The 23443-nt window shown below is 43.6% G+C and overlaps 1 protein-coding gene across 1 annotated transcript in view; it reads right to left on the reverse strand.

The window, feature by feature from the left end:
• The window catches only part of USP36 (ubiquitin specific peptidase 36), a 49712-nt gene that overhangs the window by 15935 nt on the left and 10334 nt on the right, over positions 1 to 23443 (reverse strand). The window contains exons 6-15 of the mRNA XM_040436055.1: positions 20824 to 20891; positions 20641 to 20711; positions 19384 to 19466; positions 18125 to 18236; positions 17890 to 18030; positions 17355 to 17455; positions 16958 to 17096; positions 15535 to 16140; positions 12991 to 13121; positions 9969 to 10532 (exon numbers count right to left, since the gene is read on the reverse strand). Of these exons, the coding sequence (XP_040291989.1) occupies positions 9969 to 10532; positions 12991 to 13121; positions 15535 to 16140; positions 16958 to 17096; positions 17355 to 17455; positions 17890 to 18030; positions 18125 to 18236; positions 19384 to 19466; positions 20641 to 20711; positions 20824 to 20891 (2016 nt within the window). The remainder of the gene's footprint in view (positions 1 to 9968; positions 10533 to 12990; positions 13122 to 15534; positions 16141 to 16957; positions 17097 to 17354; positions 17456 to 17889; positions 18031 to 18124; positions 18237 to 19383; positions 19467 to 20640; positions 20712 to 20823; positions 20892 to 23443) is intronic.

A 23443-nucleotide genomic window follows, 5' to 3' on the forward strand; every position in this document is an offset into this window, starting at 1 on the left:
CGTCAAACGGATCCGTCCCCATTGACTTGCATTGTAATTCAGGACGGATCCGTTTGGCTCCGCACGGCCAGGCGGACACCAAAACGACTTTTTTTTCATGTCAGTGGATCCTCCAATAAACAAGGAAGACCCACGGACGAAAAAACGGTCACGGATCACGGTAAAACGGAACCCCGTTTTGCGGACTGCAAAAAAATACGGTCGTGTGCATGAGGCCTTACTTTCATGCGGCCGATTCTTTATAAAACGAACTTTTATAATATGTAAATTCGGGCTCTACCAGCAAGTAGGGCGTCTACTTGCTGGTAGCTGCTGCAGAAATCCGCCCCCTCGCCGTGTTGATTGACAGGGCCAGCCGTGATCTCCTCCTCCGGCCGGCCCTGTCAGTAATTCAAAAATCGCGCGCCTCGCGTCATTCGGCGCAGGCGCTCTGAGATGAGGAGACTCGTATCCTCAGCACTCCTTCAGTGCGCCTGCGCCGATGACATCACCGAAAGAGAAGACGTCATCGGCGCAGGCGCACTGAGGGAGTGCTGAGGAGACGAGCCTCCTCATCTCAGAGCGCCTGCGCCGAATGACGCGAGGCGCGCGATTTTTGAATTACTGACAGGGCCGGCCGGAGGAGGAGATCACAGCTGGCCCTGTCAATCAACACGGCGAGGGGGCGGATTTCTGCAGCAACTACCAGCAAGTAGACGCCCTACTTGCTGGTAGAGCCCTCATTTACATATTATAAAAGTTCGTTTTATAAAGAATCGGCCGCATGAAAGTAAGTAAGAGCATTATATTCTCCTATATCGCACTATGAGGAATCTAACTATCCAAAAAAAAAAAAAAGGAGTTTTGCGGGGTGACAGAAACCCTTTAAAGAAGAGAGTAAGGCTGAAACTAGAGTACATGTATAAGTCCCTGGAGGGGGAATGGTTAAACCTTCCATACTTCAAGGGGTACTTTATTGCTGCGCAATTATGGATGTGGAGTGAGTGGGAAAAAAAGTTCCCTTTGTAAATTCTTGGTAGATCGTTCTCCATATGATAATATATTTACTTTGTTAGAATCCGGACAATTACCTAATGGGGAACAAGATGATTAGATTGCTTTTCTCCAAATCTTGGACCATGACTAGAAAGTGGTTGGGGATTAAGGGTTCAGTTTTTTGTACCCCCCTTTTGGTATAATTTTTATTTAAAGAATCTTTTTGAAATATCGGGTGATCCTTTTTGGAAAAAGAATAATATTATATATCTTGCACAGGTGGTGGAAAAATGGGGAGGTTCTTCCTTTACAGCTGGTAGTTGAAAGAGGCAACTTGGATAGTCTAAGTTGGCTTAGATATTATCAGTTGTGGTCATTAATAGCCGATGTTAAGGAAAAATCACGATTAATAATTGAACCATGTATACTAATTGAAGACTTAGTGAGAAATCCAAGACGAAGATTGCGCAATTTTATAAGAAACTGTTTAAGAAGACAGTCTCTCCTGGCCAAAAAGCTTGGGGACTGTCTTAATAATGACATGATAAACTGTGAAAATATATGTAAAAGTTTAAGATTTGTATCACGTTGTAGTACAGTTTAATATTATGCACAGATTATATATTACCCCGAGATGGTTAAATAAATGTGGGTATAGGGAAACTTCTAATTGTCCAAGAAGTGATGCACCTGATGCAGATTTTTTGCACATGTTTTGGTCCTGTTTGGAGATAGGTAATTACTGGAGTTCAGTTTCTGAATTTATAAAACAGAGACTGAGGGTATCGATTCCGCCGACCCCACAACGTTGGTTATTGAATGGTATCTCTGAGGTGAACTGGACTAAAGCTATAAAGACTCTCCTGACTAGAATCATTTTCTTGGCTCGACTGATGATCACAAGATTGTGGTTTTCCTGTAATTCCCCAAATTTAAAGATGTGGGTGAATTTTGTGAATAAAGTTAAGATATGAAAATATTTTATATAAGCAAAGAAATATTGAGCAAAAGATGGAAGACTATATGGCTGGTATGGAAATTTTAGGGAGCAGTTGGGGCCTATGTTATTCTCTTTTCTGTTCTCCTTTCTTTCTCCTTCCCCTTCCATCACCCTTTTATTTTCAGAGACACATCGCAAAAGGGAGGGTTGGGTGGTGTAGGGTTGTTTAAGTGCTTAAAGTGATAGAGATGTATCATTTTTTTTGAAAGATTGTTTTGTGAATTTTTACTAATAAAATTATATAAATAAATAAAAAGCATGCTTAACACAAAATCATTTGTTTATGTCGCTGCATTCCAGGAGTCAGAACTTGTTTTTTTGCAGGACAAGATGTGGTTTCATTGGTGCCATTTTGGAGTACATGGGACTTACTACCATTTATTTTTTGGGGGCAGTGTAAATAACATGTTATCTTTATTATACAGGTTGTGGCGAACACAATGTGATACAATAGATGGTGGGGTTTTACCATTTTTACAAATAAACTTTTTTATGGGGAAAAATTGTTTATTTTTGTTTACATAAATAGACTTTATTAAAAGTTAACGTATTTTCTACTTTATAAGACGCACTTTTTGCCCGCAAAGTGGCAATTTCATTTGTTTATTTGAGGTTTGATATGTGGTCTGATGGGAAAAAATATATATTTTTCAGACTTTCCTGCTCTAAAACCTAGGTACGTCTTATAAAGCAAAAATATACAGTCATTTTTATTTTATTGCTTTTATAAACGCATTGGTATAACGCTACATTAGTCTATCACTGTAACAGTGACAGTGTAATAGATATACAGTATGGCGGGCCTAGGGACCCCTTTTAGACCCCAGGATGCCATGGCAACGCACTGGCTTCCTGATATTGTGTTTGCAGGGGGGAGGGTGGCATGGTGACAGGGAATCTCTGTGTAACCACCTAGATGCCACAGACGCTACTGAGCGCAGCATCTAAGGAGTTTAGCAGTTGGCATCAAAGTTATCTCCTACTCGTCTGTTAGGCCTCTTTCACACGGCCGTTTTTTTTTTCCATTTTGCGGGCCGTTTTTTGCGGTCCGTATACGGTCTGTATACGGAACCATTGATTTCAATGGTTCCGCAAAAAAAACGGAATGTACTCCGTATGCATTCCGTTTTAACATAGAACATGTCCTATATTTGGCCGCAAATCACGTTCCGTGGCTCCATTAAAGTCTATGGGTCCGCCAAAAAACGGAATGCATACGGAAGTGCATCCGTATGTCTTCCGTATCCGTTCCGTTTTTTGCGGATCTATCTATTGAAAATGTTATGCCCAGCCCAATTTTTTTCTATGAAATTACTGTATTCTGTATTTGCCATACGGAAAAACGAAACGGAAACACAACGGAAACAAAAAACGGAACAAAGGATCCGTTTAAAACGGACCGCAAAACACTGAAAAAGACATACTGTCGTGTGAAAGAGGCCTTACAGTGGGAGCCTGGCTACAGTCAGTGCTGGGATCCCACTGTGATCCAAAGTGCTGTATCAGTGCAGCCTGTGCATGGTCTCTGGCAGGGACTGAAGAGAGTACACTGGCTGCGCTGATACAGTTAAAGAAAAATTGATTATTCGATTTTAAGTTGTTAGGCACTAAAAGGGCAAATTAATCAAATTCATTTGATTAATCGCCCAGCCCTTGTCAGGGGCCATGTAAGATTAATAAATGTGTTAAATATATACTGTACACTGCAAACCGCTGCTATGCAACCAAAATCTATTTTTTTTCTAAGCGAACAAAGCATACTATGTATAAAAATACAACCGAATAATTACAGTGAAACCTCCCTACAAGTCCACCCCTTTGAGAAAACCCCCTATGTGGCAACATAAGATGATAGACAATAATTTACAATCTACTGGCCAGATAGCACATAGCAGACGAATGTTTACCCTGCATTTGTCACTCCTAGGGGTCACTGACTGCAAGACACCCTGAGGACAGACTTCTTTTCTCATATGCCACACTGAGGAATTGCAGCAATGTACAGTAAAATACATGAACATGGGGGTCTTCAAAGTCCGCACCATACTTTTTTTTTTTAATTGTTTTACTGAAAAGAAGGTGAAGTCAACCATTCAACAAACTTGTATTAAGACATACGAGAAAAACATACATAGAAATGTGAGTAACCATGTCCAACAGAAGTAATCAGTAATATTACAGTCAAAACAGACGTGGTAATCAAAGTAAGCCAACACCAATCAGGGAAAACTACACTGAACTGAGAATATGAACAATGCAAATAATACTGGGTCACAATGAGGAACCAAGGGACCGAGTAGAGATTCTTGTTGAGAAATACAAATCGGCATATACAATATCTGGATCCTCCCTCCCGTGATGCCGCAGTCTCCGCTGCGGGCTTTTCCGCCCAGATATGGCCTCATTATAGTCAATGCAGCTGAACAGGAAAATCAGCGGCCACGGGGAGCGAAGGAGGGCAAGTACTATGTAAAAGAGCTTTCCTCCACAGGTTAGTGACAGCTGCTAATTAGACAAAATGCCCAGAGAACCCCTTTAGGCCTCTTTCCCACAAACGTATGCATTACATTCCATGCATTGGGGGACGCAATTTGCGGTCCCCAATGCATGGTCAACGTCCGTGGGGCGGCCAGGACTGATCCAGACCCATTCAACTTAAATGGGTCCGTGATCTGTCTGTTCCGCAAAACGATAGAACAAGTTCAATCTTTTTGCGAAACAGAAGCACTCCGTAGTGCATCTCTGGATTTGCGGACCCATTAAAGTGAATGGGTCCGCATCCGTGATGCGGAATGCACACGGCCGGTGCCCCATGTATGCGGGCCGCAACACGGCCACACGGTCGTGTGCAAGAGGCCTTAAGCAAAACACGCATCCGTAAAGTACTATAATTTGTTAAGGAAGAGCTAATCCACAATCCCCATATTGGAGCTAGTTTATTGGGACAATTCCTGTTGTTCCTGAAAATGACCACCTCATATGGGATAAGCCTACATTCACAGGATAGTGGAAAAAACGTCCATTAAAACCGGACACAGTCAGCTTTTAACAGACTTTTTTTCACTGATGCCTTTCTAAGAAACGGACGTTAACATGGCCCCCTTCAATTGTATGGGGTCTGTCGGTCAGTGAAAACGGACAAGATAGAACGTGTTCTATTTTTTGACATCCGTTATTCACTGACCATCAAAAAAAAATGCTGTGTGAATAACCCCCTAGACTACCACTGTTCTTAAAACAAACGTGTAATGGCTGTCACAGGTCCGTTTTTCACTGTTGTGTGAATGTGGGGGATTTCCACATAGCTAGTAACTGGCCTGTGCCAAAGGAGCGCTATACACTTCCTATGAATTTTTCTTTTAAAAATATTTTCATATAATGTGACCAGGAGACCTAGGAGGCAGACCTAAGAAGAAAATGGTACCGACAGTGCCAGAAGATTGGACAAGATCTGGCCATCGGAAAACATGAAGGTAAGATAAGAGAACCTGTCACCACAAAATACAATGCAATCTTCAGGCAGCAGGATATAGTGCAGACATAAAATAAATATATATATATATATATATATATATACATACACATACAGTTGCAAGAAAAAGTATGTGAACTCTTTGGAATGATATGGATTTCTGCACAAGTTGGTCATAAAATGTGATCTGATCTTCATCTAAGTCACAACAATAGACAATCACAGTCTGCTTAAACTAATAACACACAAAGAATTAAATGTTACCATGTTTTTATTGAACACACCATGTAAACATTCACAGTGCAGGTGGAAAAAGTATGTGAACCCTTGGATTTAATAACTGGTTGAACCTCCTTTGGCAGCAATAACTTCAACCAAACGTTTCCTGTAGTTGCAGATCAGACGTGCACAACGGTCAGGAGTAATTCTTGACCATTCCTCTTTACAGAATTGTTTCAGTTCAGCAATATTCTTGGGATGTCTGGTGTGAATCGCTTTCTTGAGGTCATGGCACAGCATCTCAATCGGGTTGAGGTCAGGACTCTGACTGGGCCACTCCAGAAGGCATATTTTCTTCTGTTTAAGCCATTCTGTTGTTCATTTACTTCTATGCTTTGGGTCGTTGTCCTGTTGCAACACCCATCTTCTGTTGAGCTTCAGCTGGTGGACAGATGGCCTTAAAGGGATTCTGTCATCAGAAATTACTCCTATAACCTAAACATATGGCAATGTCCCTAGTAATTCAGTGAATCCTAAAGTGACTTTATCAAATGATCCTGTGGCTCTATAATCATAAAAAAGACGTTTATATCACCTGTCAATCACTTCAAAATGTGTCCAAGGGGACGTCTCATGCTGAAAGGTGCCCAGCTGCAGCCATCTCGTTTATGTGCCCAGCGCCGCCGCCTCAAGTGAAATCGCCGCCCTCCCTTTTATTATATCCCTTTTATCTATATGATTATAGAGCCACAGGATCATTTGATAAAGTCACTTTAGGATTCACTGAATTACTAGGGACATCGCCATATGTTTAGGTTATAGGAGTAATTTCTGATGACAGAATCCCTTTAAGTTCTCCTGCAAAATGTCTTGACAAACTTGGGAATTCATTTTTCCTTCGATGATAGCAATCCGTCCAGGCCCTAACGCAGCAAAGCAGCCCCAAACCATGATGCCCCCACCACCACACTTCACAGTTGGGATGAGGTTTTGATGTTGGTGTGCTGTGCCTCTATTTCTCCACACATAGTGTTGTGTGTTTCTTCCAAACAACTCAATTTTGGTTTCATCTGTCCACAGAATATTTTGCCAGTACTGCTGTGGAACATCCAGGTGCTCTTGTGCAAACTGTAAACCTGCAGCAATGTTTTTTTTGGACAGCAGTGGCTTCCTCTGTGGTATTCTCCCATGAAATCCATTCTTGTTTAGTGATTTACGTATCGTAGATTCGCTACCAGGGATATTAGCATATGCCAGAGACTTTTGTAAGTCTTTAGCTGACACTCTAGGATTCTTCTTTACCTCATTGAGCAGTCTGCGCTGTGCTCTTGCAGTCATCTTTACAGGACGGCCACTCCTAGGGAGAGTAGCAGCAGTGCTGAACTTTCTCCATTTATAGACAATTTGTCTTACCGTGGACAAACCTTTCCAGCTTTATGCAAGTCAACAATTCTTAATCGTAGGTCTTCTGAGAGCTCTTTTGTGCGAGGCATCATTCACATCAGGCAATGCTTCTTGCGAAAAGCAAACCCAGAACTGGTGTGTGTTTTTTATAGGGCAGGGCAGCTGTAACCAACACCTCCAATCTCATCTCATTGATTGGACTCCAGTTGGCTGACACCTCACTCCAATTAGCTCTTGGAGAGGTCATTAGTCTAGGGCAGTGATAGGCAAACTGCGGCTCTCCAGCTGTTGCAGAACTACAACTCCCAGCATGCAAAGACTGCCTACAGCTTTCAGCCTACAGCAGGGCATGGTGGGAGTTGTAGTTTTGCAACAGCTGGAGAGCCGCAGTTTGCCTATCACTGGTCTAGGGGTTCACATACTTTTTCCACCTGCACTGTGAATGTTTACATGGTGTGTTCAATTAAAACATGGTCACATTTAATTCTTTGTGTGTTATTAGTTTAAAGGGACACTGACAGGCCAAATCAGCATATATAGTTAGATATATCACATTACAGGTCTTATAGAGTCTTTTAAAAGCATATAACTATCCCCCCTGTCCACCTTATAAAGAGCGAAATATAAAGTTTTATAACCTGCATCTGCGGTCAGCAATCTGCCCAAGGGGCGGCGTTTCATGTGAAAATGCGCCCAGCCAGCCTTCCCAACTGCCGTTTGTAGCCCCGCCCAGCTCATCATTATTCACTTCGCTGGGCGGCGGCTACAACTCTCCCCAGTCCCGATCCTGCGCAATTCAATCCTGCGGGCATCGTTCATGCCCATTCTTCTGCGCCTGCGCCCCGCCGTGCCGTCGGACGCACTATAATTAACCCCTTATATGATGTGAGTGAGCAGCGCTCTGAAGCGCTGCTCTGAACAGTGCATGGCTGCAGCCTCAGCCATGCACTGTTCAGAGCAGCGCTGCTCACTTACATCATATAAGGGGTTAATTATAGTGCGTCCGACGGCACGGTGGGGCGCAGGCGCAGAAGAATGGGCATGAACGATGCCCGGAGGATTGAATTGCGCAGGATCGGGACTGGGGAGAGTTGTAGCCGCCGCCCAGCGAAGTGAATAATGATGAGCTGGGCGGGGCTACAAACGGCAGTTGGGAAGGCTGGCTGGGCGCATTTTCACATGAAACGCCGCCCCTTGGGCAGATTGCTGACCGCAGATGCAGGTTATAAAACTTTATATTTCGCTCTTTATAAGGTGGACAGGGGGGATAGTTATATGCTTTTAAAAGACTCTATAAGACCTGTAATGTGATATATCTAACTATATATGCTGATTTGGCCTGTCAGTGTCCCTTTAAGCAGATTGTGATTGTCTATTGTTGTGACTTAGATGAAGATCAGATCACATTTCATGACCAATTTGTGCAGAAATCCATATCATTCCAAAGGGTTCACATACTTTTTCTTGCAACTGTATATTTTTGGGGAAAAATTCAGCTGTTTGAAGAAAATGCAGTGCTCGTATGATCGTTATGTTCTCTTCTCTATTTACCTGCTCGCCATGAACTATGCAACAGCAAGCAGGTGTAATTATAACTACGCTGTCCCCATTCACTTTAATGATACGGCTCCTTTCTATTCAAGTGAATAGGACGGAGCCGTCCTGTTTAAGTGAAAGGGGACGGCGATCTGATATTGATGACCTATACTGAGGATAGGTCATTAATATAAAAAAAAAAAAAAAAAAAAAAAGCAAACCACCTCTATAAGACCACCCCCTGTTAACAGCTCTTATTACTTGTGGGAAGTGTTATCAGTGATTGATAGCATTCTGTGTGTCAGTGCGTCACTGAGAGCTGTTCACAGGGGTGGTCTTAAAATGTATAAAATACAAGTTTTAATAAAACTTTTCGCACAAAAATATACATTTATCTGCTCAGCTCCTCCTGCTCTGTAACCTGCTGCCCATAAATTACTCTGCATTTTGTGGGACTGGTGTGCTTTAACCAAGTTCATGCGACCAGCTACAGCTAAAGGTAATGTCTGCATATGGGACTTTGGCGATTCTGGTATTGAGATCCACCAGAGGATCTCAATACCGGAATTAAAGTGATCCGTTATAACAGATACGTCACTAAATGCATTGAAAGTCAATGCGTGACTTATCTGTTTTTTTAGGCTAAAAAAAAAACAAAACTGATCCGTGACTATTAACTTACATTGTTTTCAGTGCCGGATGACTGGACACAAAACTGCAGCTTACTCAATACCGGAAAACAACAACGCAAGTGTGAAAGTAGCCTAAATACCTTTAGACCGGAAATAAGGGTTAAGACATCCCCCCTCCCCATGTATGTACACAGATTTATCCCTATTCATCCAGAGTAGTCTTTAAAGTTGTTAGTAATGCAGGCAGCTTGTGGTAGAGAAATATGAGAACCATATCATCGGCGTGCAATCTAAAGCCCTTATTTACTCATCAGTGTTTCACGGACGTATGCTGTACATTTTCTCCATGGACAGCACACGTCCCCTTTCACTTTAATGTGTGTATTCACACATCAGTGTTTTTGCACGGTCCGTAGGTCTGTGGTTTTAGCACAGATGCATGCTCCATTTTGTCGGCGTTTACAGATTCATCACGCCCATTATAGTCTATGGGTCCATGAAACACAGACAGCAAAAAATGGACACACGAACCATGAACCTTCACGGATGCATCACTAACCACCTTCTCACGGATTTGAGCACAGACGTGTGAATGAGGCTTAAGCCTGTCCTTCCAGGAACTATGCTCATTGTTGCACAGAAATCTTGTGGATTTTCAGTGACTTTAACCCTTTAAATGCACAGGGTAAAATCTGTAACACGTCGGGTCAATAAAAGGTGGAGTACTTACCCATTTAATTGTATGATGGGCTCATCCTCCACATGCTCGGCACATGGCGCACTCTCCCTCTTCTTTTTTTTGCCGGTTATCTCTCGTGAAGTTTCCGATGGAGGTTCTATACTTCTGCTGCCCTCTGGAGCTCTACATTTCTTATGCTTTATTTTACCCTCCTTTATTTCATGACTGTTCAATGTCCGTGTCTCCAAGTGAGACAGAACACTTTCTGTCCTGCCTTCCTTTTCCAAAGATTTCCTTTTCTTCTTCTTTTTCTTCTTTACGATATTACTTTCCTCGCTGATTCCACTGTCCCCATTGCAGCTTATGTAATGAGCTCCCAACTGGTATTTGTCTTTTGCATTTGAGGACCTTGTACCCAGGGTTTCAGTACTTTGGAAGGATTTGGACGGTGAGGATGTACTATCTGTAGAAAGGCTGACAGGGTGGCTGAGTGGAGGGCCGTGTTGGGATGATTCGACACTGTGCTTTGTATGTTTGACATGTAATTTCATAGATTTCTGCTTGGAAGTATTGCTACAAGTCCCAGGAACGCTGTCTGCAGCTTGAAGTGATTTCCTGGAAGACAAGAAAGGTTTTAGATGTCGTTACCAAGCAATCAGCCACATTAACATTACCAGCAGCTTCGGTGAATACACAGAACAATAATTTATGGCTATGACCCTATAGACCACAGCCTCTATCGGCTATATCTCTTTGCTTTTACATGAGCAAAATATAGAGGTGATGCAGTGTATATGTCTACTAGAAGGGTGACAAAGAGAAATACTGGAAGTATCAAGACTACCATTGAAATTCTGTACTGGTTTGGTATATCCCTTCATCTTTTGTTATCAATACAGATATACAATTGGCATATGGGGCCATGACAGTGTCAACATTTTATATCGTACCTGATGCGTCAGGTGACTGTTCTCAAGCAGAGATTAAGTCAGAGCAGAGACTAGCTGAAGTGTGTGTGTGTGTGTGTGTGTATATGTATGTATATATATATTTATTTATTTATTTTTTTTCTTGTTCCTTACCTCTCCCTAGCGCATCGTTCGCATCAGTACTGGGCGCTGTGGACTGCTCCCTCATTTTCCCTCTCTAAGGCCTTGTTCACACTTCAATGTTTGGTCAGTGATTTCCATCAGTGATTCGTGAGCCAAAACCAGGTGCGGCTCTAAACACAGAACAGGTGCAGATCTTTCCCTTATATCTTATGCCTGTGCAGGCTACACTTCTGGTTTTAGCTCACAAATCACTGATGGAAATCACTGACCAAACACTGAAGTGTGGACGAGGCCTAAAGAAATCTATGGGCAGCAGCTGTAATCTGATCCCTCAGTGAAGCTATTAATCCATCTCATCTCTGCCTCACTAAACATGGATTTCATCAGTGAATTCAGTGTGAATTATCAGTGCATATGTGACAGTCTGAAGTGTCAAAAGCGGCCTTTTTATGTATTAAGATATACATCAAATTTTCTTGTCACCTGTATAAGGGTCCATTCACACGTCCATAGTGTACTGCGGATCCGCAATACACCCGGCCGGCACCCCCACAGAACTGCCTATTCTTGTCCACAACTGCATCAAAAGGGCCCGTGATGAGAACATAGTCCTACCACTTTACACATCACTAGTCAGACCACACATGGAGTACTGTGTACAGTTCCAGGCTTCTGTGAACATAGGCAGACATAGCAGAGCTGGAGAGGGTCCAGAGGAGGGCAACTAAAGTAATAACTGGAATGGGGCAACTACAGTACCCTGAAAGATTATCAACAATAGGGTTATTCACTTTAGAAAAAAGACTGAGGGAGATCTAATAACTATGTATAAATATATCAGGGGTCAGTACGGGGGGACATCCTCTGCGTTTGGAGGAAAGAAGGTTTGTACACAAACATAGAAGAGGATTCTTTACGGTAAGAGCAGTGAGACTATGGAACTCTCTGCCTGAGGAGGTGGTGATGGTGAATACAATAAAGGAATTCAAGAGGGGCCTGGATGTATTTCTGGAGTGTAATAATATTACAGGCTATGGCTACTAGAGAGGGGTCGTTGATCCAGGGAGATATTCTGATTGCCTGATTGGAGTCGGGAAGGAATTTTTTATTCCCCTAAAGTGGGGAAAATTGGCTTCTACCTCACAGGGTTTTCTTTGCCTTCCTTTGGATCAACTTACAGGATGACAGGCTGAACTGGATGGACAAATGTCTTTTTTCGGCCTTATGTACTATGTTACAAGAATAGGACATGTTCTATTTTTTTCCGGAGCCGCGGACCGGAAGATTGGGGGCGCTGTCCGCATACATTCCTGCCCCATAGAGAATGAATGGGTCCACACCCATTCCGCAATTTGCAGAACGGATGCGGACCCATTCTACAGACGTGTGAATGGGCCCTTATCGATTTATGGGGAAAAAATAAAAAATACTTTCACTTTAATTTTTATTAATCCCACCGACTCCCTAAATCTTCAGAGATCCAGGATTATTTTGGGCTCCAGTACAGACAATTTGTGTAATTCCTATAAATTTCCACCATGTCCAATGACAGTTGAGTCAGAGGTTTCCCATATCACTCAGATATGCAACTTAGAAATCATTAAGTAGAAAAATGTAGATGCTGCAAATCTGAGGAAATAGCCAACTTACTGCACTATTAAAATTTTGTTAAAGGGGTTGTGCCACGATATTAATTTATCTTCGATCCACAGGATCGGGGGACAGATTGCTGGGACCCCTTCCATTTACAAGAATGAGGGCTTTGGGTCCCGAGTCAAGGATGCACTCCATTTATTCTCTGTGGGACTAATTGGTGTGAGTCCTAGTGGTCAGACCTCCAACCAATCAGATACTTATCCCCTATGCCGTGGACAAATGGTAAGTTAATATGGTGAGACAACCTCTTTAATAACAGCGTTATGCATGTATGACTGCACCTGCGTGATCTTGAAAGTGATGATTATGATGTGGGCTTTGTCCTTTCTGTGATATCTATTCCCACACGAGGCCGCTTCACTTACCGATGCGTATGTAGCAGCTTGATTGTGGTGGGACCAGGGGAAACAGAGATGGGATGAGTGGAGCCAGCAGTGATGGAGTGGGGAGGAAGGGAGCGGGCGTCATTTCTGCTTCCCTTCTGCGGCATGCTGCCCTGTAGTTATCGACATAAATAAAATCTTGGTGGTGTAAAGAAAAAGGGAGGTTTGAGGCAAATTAAAACAAATGAAAAAGAAGGGGGAAAAATAGAGATTTTTTATATACTTAAGCCACATAAATAAATATGAAATATGCGAGTACAGGGATGAGTAAAAAGGATATAGGATGAGAGAGAAAGGATACCGACAGGTTCAAATGGTAGAGCATAGCCACAGCAAAAACAAGAGACATAGTTTATGGGATAATAAAAGATTAGGAAAAAAAACAAAACCGAACATGACATAAAAAGGATCTGTCACCTCTCCTGACACGTCTGCTTTAGTAAATGCTCATATTCTCCATGAAATTGTTCTGGAGCATCTTTTCTTAGGACTCCGTGTTCTGCCGTTCCACTGTTATTCTTCCTGATTATATATGAATTAATTGACAAACGGGTGTTACCATTCCCCTTGTCAGAGGGCTGTGTCCCTACACAGTGGACCACTGGAAGCACAGTGCAAGACTGTGTAGGGGACACACCCCAACAGGTAAGACCCAGTTGTCCTTTTATTCATAAATGTCTAGGATCGGGATAAGCAGATTTTCCTAAATATATTTGTCACTATTTAACAAGAATGTAACAATTATATAATGTATATGTGCTTAAAGAGTTTGTGTCATATACTTTAGAGTAAAAAGTAGTTTAATCTTCATCAATTACTCTAGCTCCCATTCCTCCTTGGATAATTTTATTTATTTTTTTAACCTCATTTGCAGTTTTCTCTTATCCCCATGTTTGAATCCTACTTCCTGGTTTATCATGTGACTGCTGTCCCATCATGCCTTAGGCGAGATGTTTCCTGACATCAGCAGTTCATGTGACACTACATTATAAGGGTGCTTCCTACATCGTACATTATATGCACCAATGCAGGAAATAACCAACAACAACTGAAAATCCAGCTGAGGATCAGGCTACCCAGAGCTCATCGTATCCAGTGTTGCCAGATACGATAGTGTACCGCCGGATCCCCACTGACTATAATGAAGTCTGGCCACTTTTCTGGCATAAATGCCAGGTTTCAGTCGGACAAGGTCTCTGATAACATTTATAAATGCAAATCAACTAGTGTCACTGTAACTAAAAGCCTATCGCTGCTGCAGCTCCTTTAGGCACATAAGGTCACGGTCTCTAACATGACAGGTGTTAGAAGATCTAAGAGACTGGCTGCACGTGATGTGATCTGACAGCCTCTTCTGGTTTCACTTGTTTCAGTATTGTTGTCTCAGGTGTAGCTTAGTGGTCATTCCTACTCTCCTATTTAATCTGGCTTCACCCATCATACTATGCGGTTGATAGCTTCAGTTTAGTATTGGAAGCGCTGGTGCGTGGTCCTCTTCTGAGTTCCTGCTCGTCCATTTACTTCAGAAGTTAAGTGTCACTTTGCTTTTATATTTTATCGTTTCCCCTCTGTCCCCTTTTGATTCTAGGCCTCAGGGAGACGCTTGTTCTTTCTTATTGGAAGGAACAGGTAGTCTCAAGCCCTGACACTATTCCAGTGCAATTCAGGGTCATAGGTTCCAGTGTATGAACATTCCTACCCTCAAGGTCTGTTCATACGGATAGGAGTCAGGGCTAGGATTAGGGTTTGTATAGAAGGTGTACGTTTCCCTTTCCCTAGCTTTGAGGCCTAGTTCCTTTTCCCTTCCCTCCTGTTGTCGGTGTGGTGTTCCCTCCCACATCACTAACATGACACATAAATGCTGCAGCCGTGACTATGAAGTTCCTACCTTTTTATCATTTTATGCAGCTATATGCCCCCTTTGGTGCTACTGCTAATCTGTGCAGCTATTACAGTTTCTAGGTACAATCAGTCTCCTTCTCCCTATGGCAGCGGACAATATAGTCCCTTTATTTTCCTGCAGGCATCCCTGAGAAGCAGGACCGAAAGTTATTTCGATTGGCTGCTCTGCAGTGAATAGAGGATCACTATGTGGAGACCTGGCTGGGGGGAGAGTATCTGAACAGGTGTGTCCACAGCACTCAGTTCATTAGGTGGTAGTGCACGCTGATAACACTCTGAACATCAGGTAGTGCACGCTGATAACACTCTGAACATCAGGTAGTGCACGCTGATAACACTCTGAACATCAGGTAGTGCACGCTGATAACACTCTGAACATCAGGTAGTGCACGCTGATAACACTCTGAACATCAGGTAGTGCCATATTATACAATGGCTAACACTGTTCATTTTAATGATCTGTACATGATATTTAATGGCTGAGCAAACCCTTTAAAACAGGGCAGTGGGTTGTAATTTTGGCCCCAGCCACCACATCCAACTTCATTAATCAGCAAATTTAGGCATTAATGTGTGACTGTACAACATGTAAGTTCTTAGTGACTATCTGCTTCACAAACTCACCTTTTTAGCTGATAGGGCTAGTTTTTTGGCCGGTGGTGGTGACATTGTAGTCAAAGCCTCGCATACACTAGCCAGCATGGGCGACTTCGATTTCATACTACTGCTTGTCCCAGGCTGTTCGGCTTCCATTGTTGGAGAGCAGCATGGAGAGGTCATATTGCCAGATGTCGGGGTGCTCTGCGTTGAAGACTGACCATTCATGTGAGATTCCTGTTGCTTTCCGTTTTCCATGTCTTCTTGCTTTATCTTGTCACTACTTTCCAGGGTTTCAACATTCTTGGCTTTGGCGACGGAAGATGACAGATCCTCATTATCCCAGTTTGTCTTAGAATAATCTTGCATCACCGCTTCATTAGGGGGGCATGCGGCATGAGAAGCCTTTAACTTGGCATGAAGGGGTTTTTTCATTCTACTCAACGGATCGTCCAAAAGACAAGGGGCATATGATGTTTTACAGCCAAGCTTAGGAGAAGGGCCTGCGCTAAGAGGCCGCGTACGGTGAACTCCATTATGGTCCTTGCTGCATGGTAAAATGTGTGTCTGACTGACTGGGATCCCAATATCTTCCCCTTTTTGTGGCTTCTTCTCATGTAACCACTCGGGCTTCTGGAAACAGATAAGATTTCTGTGCATAAAATGTTACAAGACAATGCAGTAAAACCCATTCCTGACCTTCTGCATCAGTATCTATAGTGCGGAGCCTCAATAACAGAGCTCACCTGCAGTAGCTGCTGGGTCTTAGCAACCCAGAACCTGCTCTGCCGTGCAGTCAGGATGCTGTATTCCAGGGTTCAGCAACCTTCGGCACTCCAGCTGTTGTAAAACTACAATTCCCAGCATGCTCCATTCATTTCTGAGAGAGTTCTGAAAAGAGCAGAGCAGGCATGCATGCTGGAAGTTGTAGATTCACAACAGCTGGAGTGCCGGAGGTTGCCTACCCCTGCTGTATTCTATCTGGAACTGTGGCTAATAAGTCAGACCCAGTCACAGGTCGAATCGGCAATCAATGCCACTCCTAAAGGTCCTTTACAGGTTTAGGGCTAGTTCACACAGCGGATTTTGCCGTGTATTCTGTAGAAGAAATCGCCGTTGTTTCTGCAGCAGTTTTTCAGTTTGTATGCCGCCGACCTGCTCACAGTTTAGCACCAGTGAATGTTGTTAAAGGACGTGCGGACAACTGTGCAGGTTCCAGCAGCATCTGTCTGGACACCACTCCCAAAAAGGCCATGTCCATTCTCAGTGCGGTTGTGACTATAAACTGCGATTACATGCGGCCTCCCTTTGAGAACAATCGGAGGCAGATTTGGCGTGGCATCCGCTCAAGATTTCCACGTCTGGGGCATTATGGGAACACCATGCCTAAAATAAATAAATGCAAATAAAAAAAAACTCCACCAACAGAAATAATCTCTGAAGGAATCACCTTCCCAATAAGAGGGGAGGACAGACTGCCATTGGACTGGGTCTTCTTTAATGTAGGAGGGACAGAGCTGGGGCGAGGCATTTGCGTTTGTGACACTTTACAGACAGAAGCATCAAAACTCTTCTTGGACTCTGGAACCCTGCAGAAACAGGAGAAAATGGAAACAAAGGAAATGTGAAGGCGAGCAGGGTGAGGACAGGAGATCCCCATTCTTGTAATTGTGGGGGTCCCAGTTGGCTACACCCCAATCTTACAGTTAAGCCACCCCTATTCAGTGGATAGAATATAAACTAGTAACAAGGATACTTCATCAATATCAGGAGAGGTCATCAATATCCCAGAAAACCCCTTTAATTATTTTTTTTATTTTTTTTCGATGAAGAAAAAAAAAACCTACCTCAAGTAAAAGAGAACATAAGCCTGCTGATTCAACACAACTTTGATGTTACTGGCGTGAACAAGCGAGTCGTTCATTTGATACCACTGTCCATTACTAGCCTGCAGAAGAAATTGTCAAAACATTACTGCTATCAAATTTTGGTAAATGCATTTTAATAGCCAATTTGTCTAAACAAATTTACTGGAACCCAATACATACGGCGCCGATCATTTCTAATCAGGCTTCATGTATTGCTGCTTGTACTGAAGCACTTTGGATGGATTTGAGATATTAAATGGATAGTGTAAGGAGACTTGCAGACAGTGCTCCTTGATTAAACGTATGCAAATGAACCCTCCTGGAAGGGTGACTTGTAAGTACAACAGAGCTCTGATCATTAAGAGATTTTATAAAATGGATCAAACTTTTAGACCCATTAATTTATATACACATGCACACAGTTACAGAAGGAGGTTATCTTCATTACAACTACCCCTCGGTAGAACCGCCAGCAAGCACACTAGTTGGTTGCCCTCAGACAGACGACACTAACCTTTACATAACAATAGTAGTGTCCAGCATGGCAACTGTAACCAGAATGCACAAGAACAGCATAGAGCGCGTACATGACAGGGTCTCCATTAGTCTGGGACATGTATGGACGGATATTTAAAAATTCCGGGTATCCGACATCCTACAAGGGAAACAGGTAATGATTAGTGAGAATGTCTCCATTATTAGCTGAACCCTACACTATCGGAAAATACGCACACATTTCAGTTTCTCACCTTTGTTATTTTGCCGCCACTGAAGTTGGCAAATCTTTTCAGGGACAGAGTGAGAACATTTGAGGTTCGATGAACACTGAATCGTTTAGTGGCAGGAACTTTTTTCTTACATCTTGAAAAGAGTAAAAGAATAACAGATATAAACCATAAATAAGAGGAACTGTAAGCAGGCAATCACTGCACAACTCACTGTTGAAGGGAATGTATTGGCAGAATACAACCTGATGCTTAAAGGGGTTGTCTCATCATAGCCAATAGGGAGCATATCGCTAGGATATGCCCCAATTGTCTTATAGGTGCGGGTGCCACCGCTGGGACCCGCACCTATATCGAGAACGGAGCCCCGCAAGGTGGTGGCTGGAGGACTCCGGTCCGGCCACCACCAAGCTGCCTCCCCATAGAAGTGAATGGGAGCGTACCGCGCATGCACGGCCCCCGCTCCTATTCATTTCTATGGGGCTGACCGAAATAGTCGAGCCAGCACTCCCGCTATTTTTGGTTACCCCATAGAAAATGAATGGAGGGCAGTTGCGCATGCTATGTGGCTACCGAAAATAGCTGGCTATTTCCTTAGGCCCCATAGAAATGAATGTGAGCAGTGGCCACTCAAGCGCGGTGTGCTCCCATTTACTACTACAGGGAGAGCGCTTGATGGTGGCCAGACCCTGGAAAACACGGGGTCCTCCAGCCACCAACTTCCCCGCTCTGTTCTTGGTGTAGATGTGGGTCATAACAGACAATGGTGGGAAAACCTAGCAATATGCCCCTATTGTCTGAGATTGAAAAATCCCTTTAATCACTTATCCACAGGACAGGAGATAAGTATCTGATCAGTGGGGGTCTGACCACTGGGCCCCCAGTGATCACAAGAATGGGGGTCCCAGATCAAAGGGAGCAACTGTTGTGCATGTGTCACATTGCTCCAGTCATTCTCTATGGGACTGTTGGAGGTAGCAGAGTGCTGTAGGATCCACCAGTCACACAGCTCACCACCTCCTCCTCCCTGCACCATGACACTCCCATGGGAGTTGATAAATCATATCTACTTTCCAAGTTCCTAAGGTCACTGTAGCTGCTGTAAAGCATATCTTTTCATTTACTATTTGATTTTTTTTTTTATTCTGCTTTGCTTATTTTATCTATTGATTGTTTCTCCCGATTGTAAAGTGGTGGAGGTAGTGTTCAGCCAGACAAGATTATTGCATATAACTAAAGCTTCCAGCCAATACTTTACAAACACATATACATAGAACTCTTACTTTGCACACATGTAGGCGTTTTCTCCACTTAAAACATCTGATCTTACAAACTGCTCCAGTGCGCGAATTATGTTTGCCGAGTGCTGTCAAGACAACCAAATCACAGGTTAAAAAAAATAATAATAAGGCAGCATAAAATAGAAAACAAGCATGTTCTGCCAAACTGAATGTGGATAGATCATCAGTTAAAACAAACTGCAGAACCCCTTTAAGTATATGGACACCTTTGCACAGTTTTATTGTCCATTTGCTTTCTAAATGCGAACTAAAGCAACTTCCTATATAGGCTTTTTACGGTGTATAACCCTTATAATGTACCTCTCAGTGCCAAGACAGAAAGCAATTTACGGAGGCGAACAGGAGACTAGTGTATACAAGCATTTAAATAAGAAGAGTAAGGGCTCTTTCACACTTGCGTTGTCTGGATCCGGCGTGTACTCCATTTGCCGGAATTACACGCCGGATCCGGAAAAACGCAAGTGAACTGAAAGCATTTGAAGACGGATCAGTCTTCAAAAGGCGTTCAGTGTTACTATGGCAGCCAGGATGCTATTAAAGTCCTGGTTGCCATAGTAGTAGTGGGGAGCGGGGGAGCAGTATACTTACAGTCCGTGCGGCTCCCGGGGCGCTCCAGAATGACGTCAGAGCGCCCCATGCGCATGGATGACGTGTCCATGCGATCATGTCACCCATGCGCGTGGGGCGCCCTGACGTCACTCTGGAGCGCCCGGGGAGCCGCACGGACGGTAAGTATACTGCTCCCCCGCTCCCCACTACACTTTACCATGGCTGCCAGGACTTTACCGTCTTGTCAGCCATGGTAACCATTCAGAAAAAGCTAAACGTCGGATCCGGCAATGCGCCGAAACGACGTTTAGCTTAAGGCCGGATCCGGATTAATGCCTTTCAATGGGCATTAATTCCGGATCCGGCCTTGCGGCAAGTGTTCAGGATTTTTGGCCGGAGCAAAAAGCGCATCATGCTGCGGTATTTTCTCCGGCCAAAAAACGTTCCGGTCCTGAACTGAAGACATCCTGATGCATCCTGAACGGATTTCTCTCCATTCAGAATGCATGGGGATAATCCTGATCAGGATTCTTCCGGCATAGAGCCCCGACGACGGAACTCTATGCCGGAACAGAACAACGCAAGTGTGAAAGAGCCCTTAGGGTTAATCACAGGCATTCAAAAACAAGTGACTGCAAATAGTAATAAAATATAGCTGCATAGATTATAGACAAAAAGGTAAATAATTACCCGTATCTCTAGCGCAATATCCAGATACGGGTCAAACGTGTCCGAGACGCTCTTACACACTGAACATTTTACTAAAAGAAAAACGTAGAAAATAGTTTGTGACATGTCATAGGACCGACACAGCCGTAATACTGTACATTTACGCTGTTATTTTCATCAAAAACATTTTCCTTCCTCACTCACCCCGAGAGCGCAGGTAGCCCCCAAATATTTGATGAACCAAAGTTGTTGCCTGACTTTGGCGATCCAACCTAGGAGGAACATGACATTTTTATTCAGTCCTATTCCAAAAAGAATTGCAACATAAAGTATATCACTGTCGTTTGGAACGCTATTTTGCTGCTAAAACTGATATTTTATTAAATCAAAAAAAGGGGGGAAGGGGAAACTACCTATATTAAAATTCTAGGACACCATCTAACCAGTATAAATTCGATGAAATGGACCATATGAGACCGCATGCGGTGCATATAACTGTGGATGGGGTCACTGGAAATGCCGCAACTAGTGCTATACTAAAGGCTGAATCATAAGGCCATGAGGCCGTACTAGATCCACTCCACCAGAAGTATGCACTGTGGCGCGGTCAAGGTGCTCTGAACCATTGCCAGCTAGTGTGGCCCTAGGCTAAAGTTTAATCAGTTGGGACTAATCCGTTGATAAACATCTACCTGCAGAAGCCGACCTCACTGTAAGCATCCGTTCAGGTAGAATCAGATGTCTGAGTGTCAGCCCTGCAGGCACGAATCAAGGGACCTAGACTAAGCTGGATAGAGCAGAACGGCCTGATTGCATATACTCATCAGCTGCAGAGGGCTGGAATCCACAGACCTCAACTGCAATGTGAGCGCGTTACAGGCACTATAGACATTAGTTCATCCCCACAACACACTCGACGCGTTTCGCCATACTCGGCTCGTCAGGAGCATAGTTCTGTGGGTATTTGGACAAACAATCAGAGCTGCTAAGCCTCCATGACAGAGGCTGCAGCTGTCAGTACGAGGTGGCCGAACGCGGCCGCTCAAGTGCACGATATATAAGGAGAGTCCTCCTCCCCTGTGCTGAGTCACGCCTTCAGGACGGCCACTGGCAGCGGGTATTTGCAGTGAAAAATGGGATGAGGAAGCCAAAGTGGTTTTTTCAGAAGCAGATCTACCCCCGACCAATCGCACTCTTAGTATCACTGGTTCGTTCAAACTGCTCACCAAAACTTATAAAGACCAAGTCAGAGGGTGGTGGGAAATTCAAACCCTTGAAACATATATCCAACACCAAATAGTTCCCAGGGGTATGCGTATCCCTTTCCTCCCATCCAACAGAATTCAGTCCTCAGAATTCCGTAAGAAATGGGAAAAAGAGGCTGTTGAGAGCTCCCTTAGGCTCATGGCATTGTTGCTAGAGGAGGAAAAGACCCTGCACGTTAAGAACACCACATTGTTGCAGGAGCAAATCACTGAAGTGAGCAAATTCTGCAGCTACTCTGAGTTTATACGTAAGGAGGGCTTTTTGCAACAAACGGTGGAACGATTCACAGCCCAGCTCAAAGAGCGTAAACATTCCCAATTCTTAAGGGATAAGGCGGATTTTAAGGAAGGTCGCATTCTTGAATTTGCGACCAAAACCGCGAGGACCCTCGCGGTCGAGACAGAACCCTCGTCCTCAGAGGGTGAAACTGAATTGGAGGGTACCTCCCACCAAAATAATCAATACCCAATCTTTCAGCCCTCTAACAAGGGACCTAGAGGGAGAGGAGGTAGAGGTAGGAACCCCGGATCACGGGGGCGGGGGGGGTTTTTAGGGAACCAGATCACGAGACCCTACAGTCTGAGAAATCGAAAAAACCAGTAGCATACCATCACAGGATGGGGGCTGCTGGTTGTCCGACTGGAGACTCTCCAGTAAAAGACAGGTTTATGGATGAGTTACAAATTATCAATTTATCGGATAGGTCCCTTACGGAGGTAGAATTGAAACTACTTAGTAAGGGCTTATCATTTGTTCCCACGTGTTCCTTTAGCTCCTTCGAATGGGTTAAGGATCTAACCTTATTTGTAAGGAGACTTAAATGGAAAAAATTCTTTGCAACACATAATCAACAACAATGTAATGAATTGGGTATTGACATCCATGACCTGCCGGATATTCAACTACTGGTATCCCTTATGGAAGAAGGGGAGAGGGATGTTGGTGAGGGCCCATACACGGATCTGAAATTACCCTCCACAAAAAACCCACCCCTAAGTGATGGTACACCGCCTGACATTTTTCTTAAGGTCGTGACTGACCAATTGAGAATGTTGGACACATCCAGAGGGATTGAGTCCAATCTCCATAAAAGGGAGATTGATGCACTAATCTCACTGGAACGCGACAACTCCCTTGTCATTAAACCATCGGACAAGGGAGGTAACATTGTCGTGATGAATTGTGAACAGTACAAGACCATGTGTCTTAACATTCTCAGTGATGATGCTTGTTATCGTGTGCTGGAAACGAATCCAACTGAGACATTCAGGAGACAATTGAAGGATCTTTTGGATACAGCACATGATCATGATCTTATTAGTCGGTCTGAGTTTGATTTTTTGTTCCCCAAATATCCCCAGATCCCTTGCTTCTATGGGTTACCCAAGGTGCACAAGGGACTTTCCCCATTAAAGGGACGTCCCATTGTTTCAGGGACTGGGAGCTTGACACATCCAATCAGTACATACGTGGATAGGATTTTACGACCCTTTGCGGTGGCCCTATCCTCGTATGTACGTGATTCTATGGATGTGATCAAGAAACTGGAGGGAATTCA

This window comes from Bufo bufo, chromosome 6 (genome assembly GCF_905171765.1).
Source record: "Bufo bufo chromosome 6, aBufBuf1.1, whole genome shotgun sequence".
Classification (NCBI taxonomy): domain Eukaryota; kingdom Metazoa; phylum Chordata; class Amphibia; order Anura; family Bufonidae; genus Bufo; species Bufo bufo.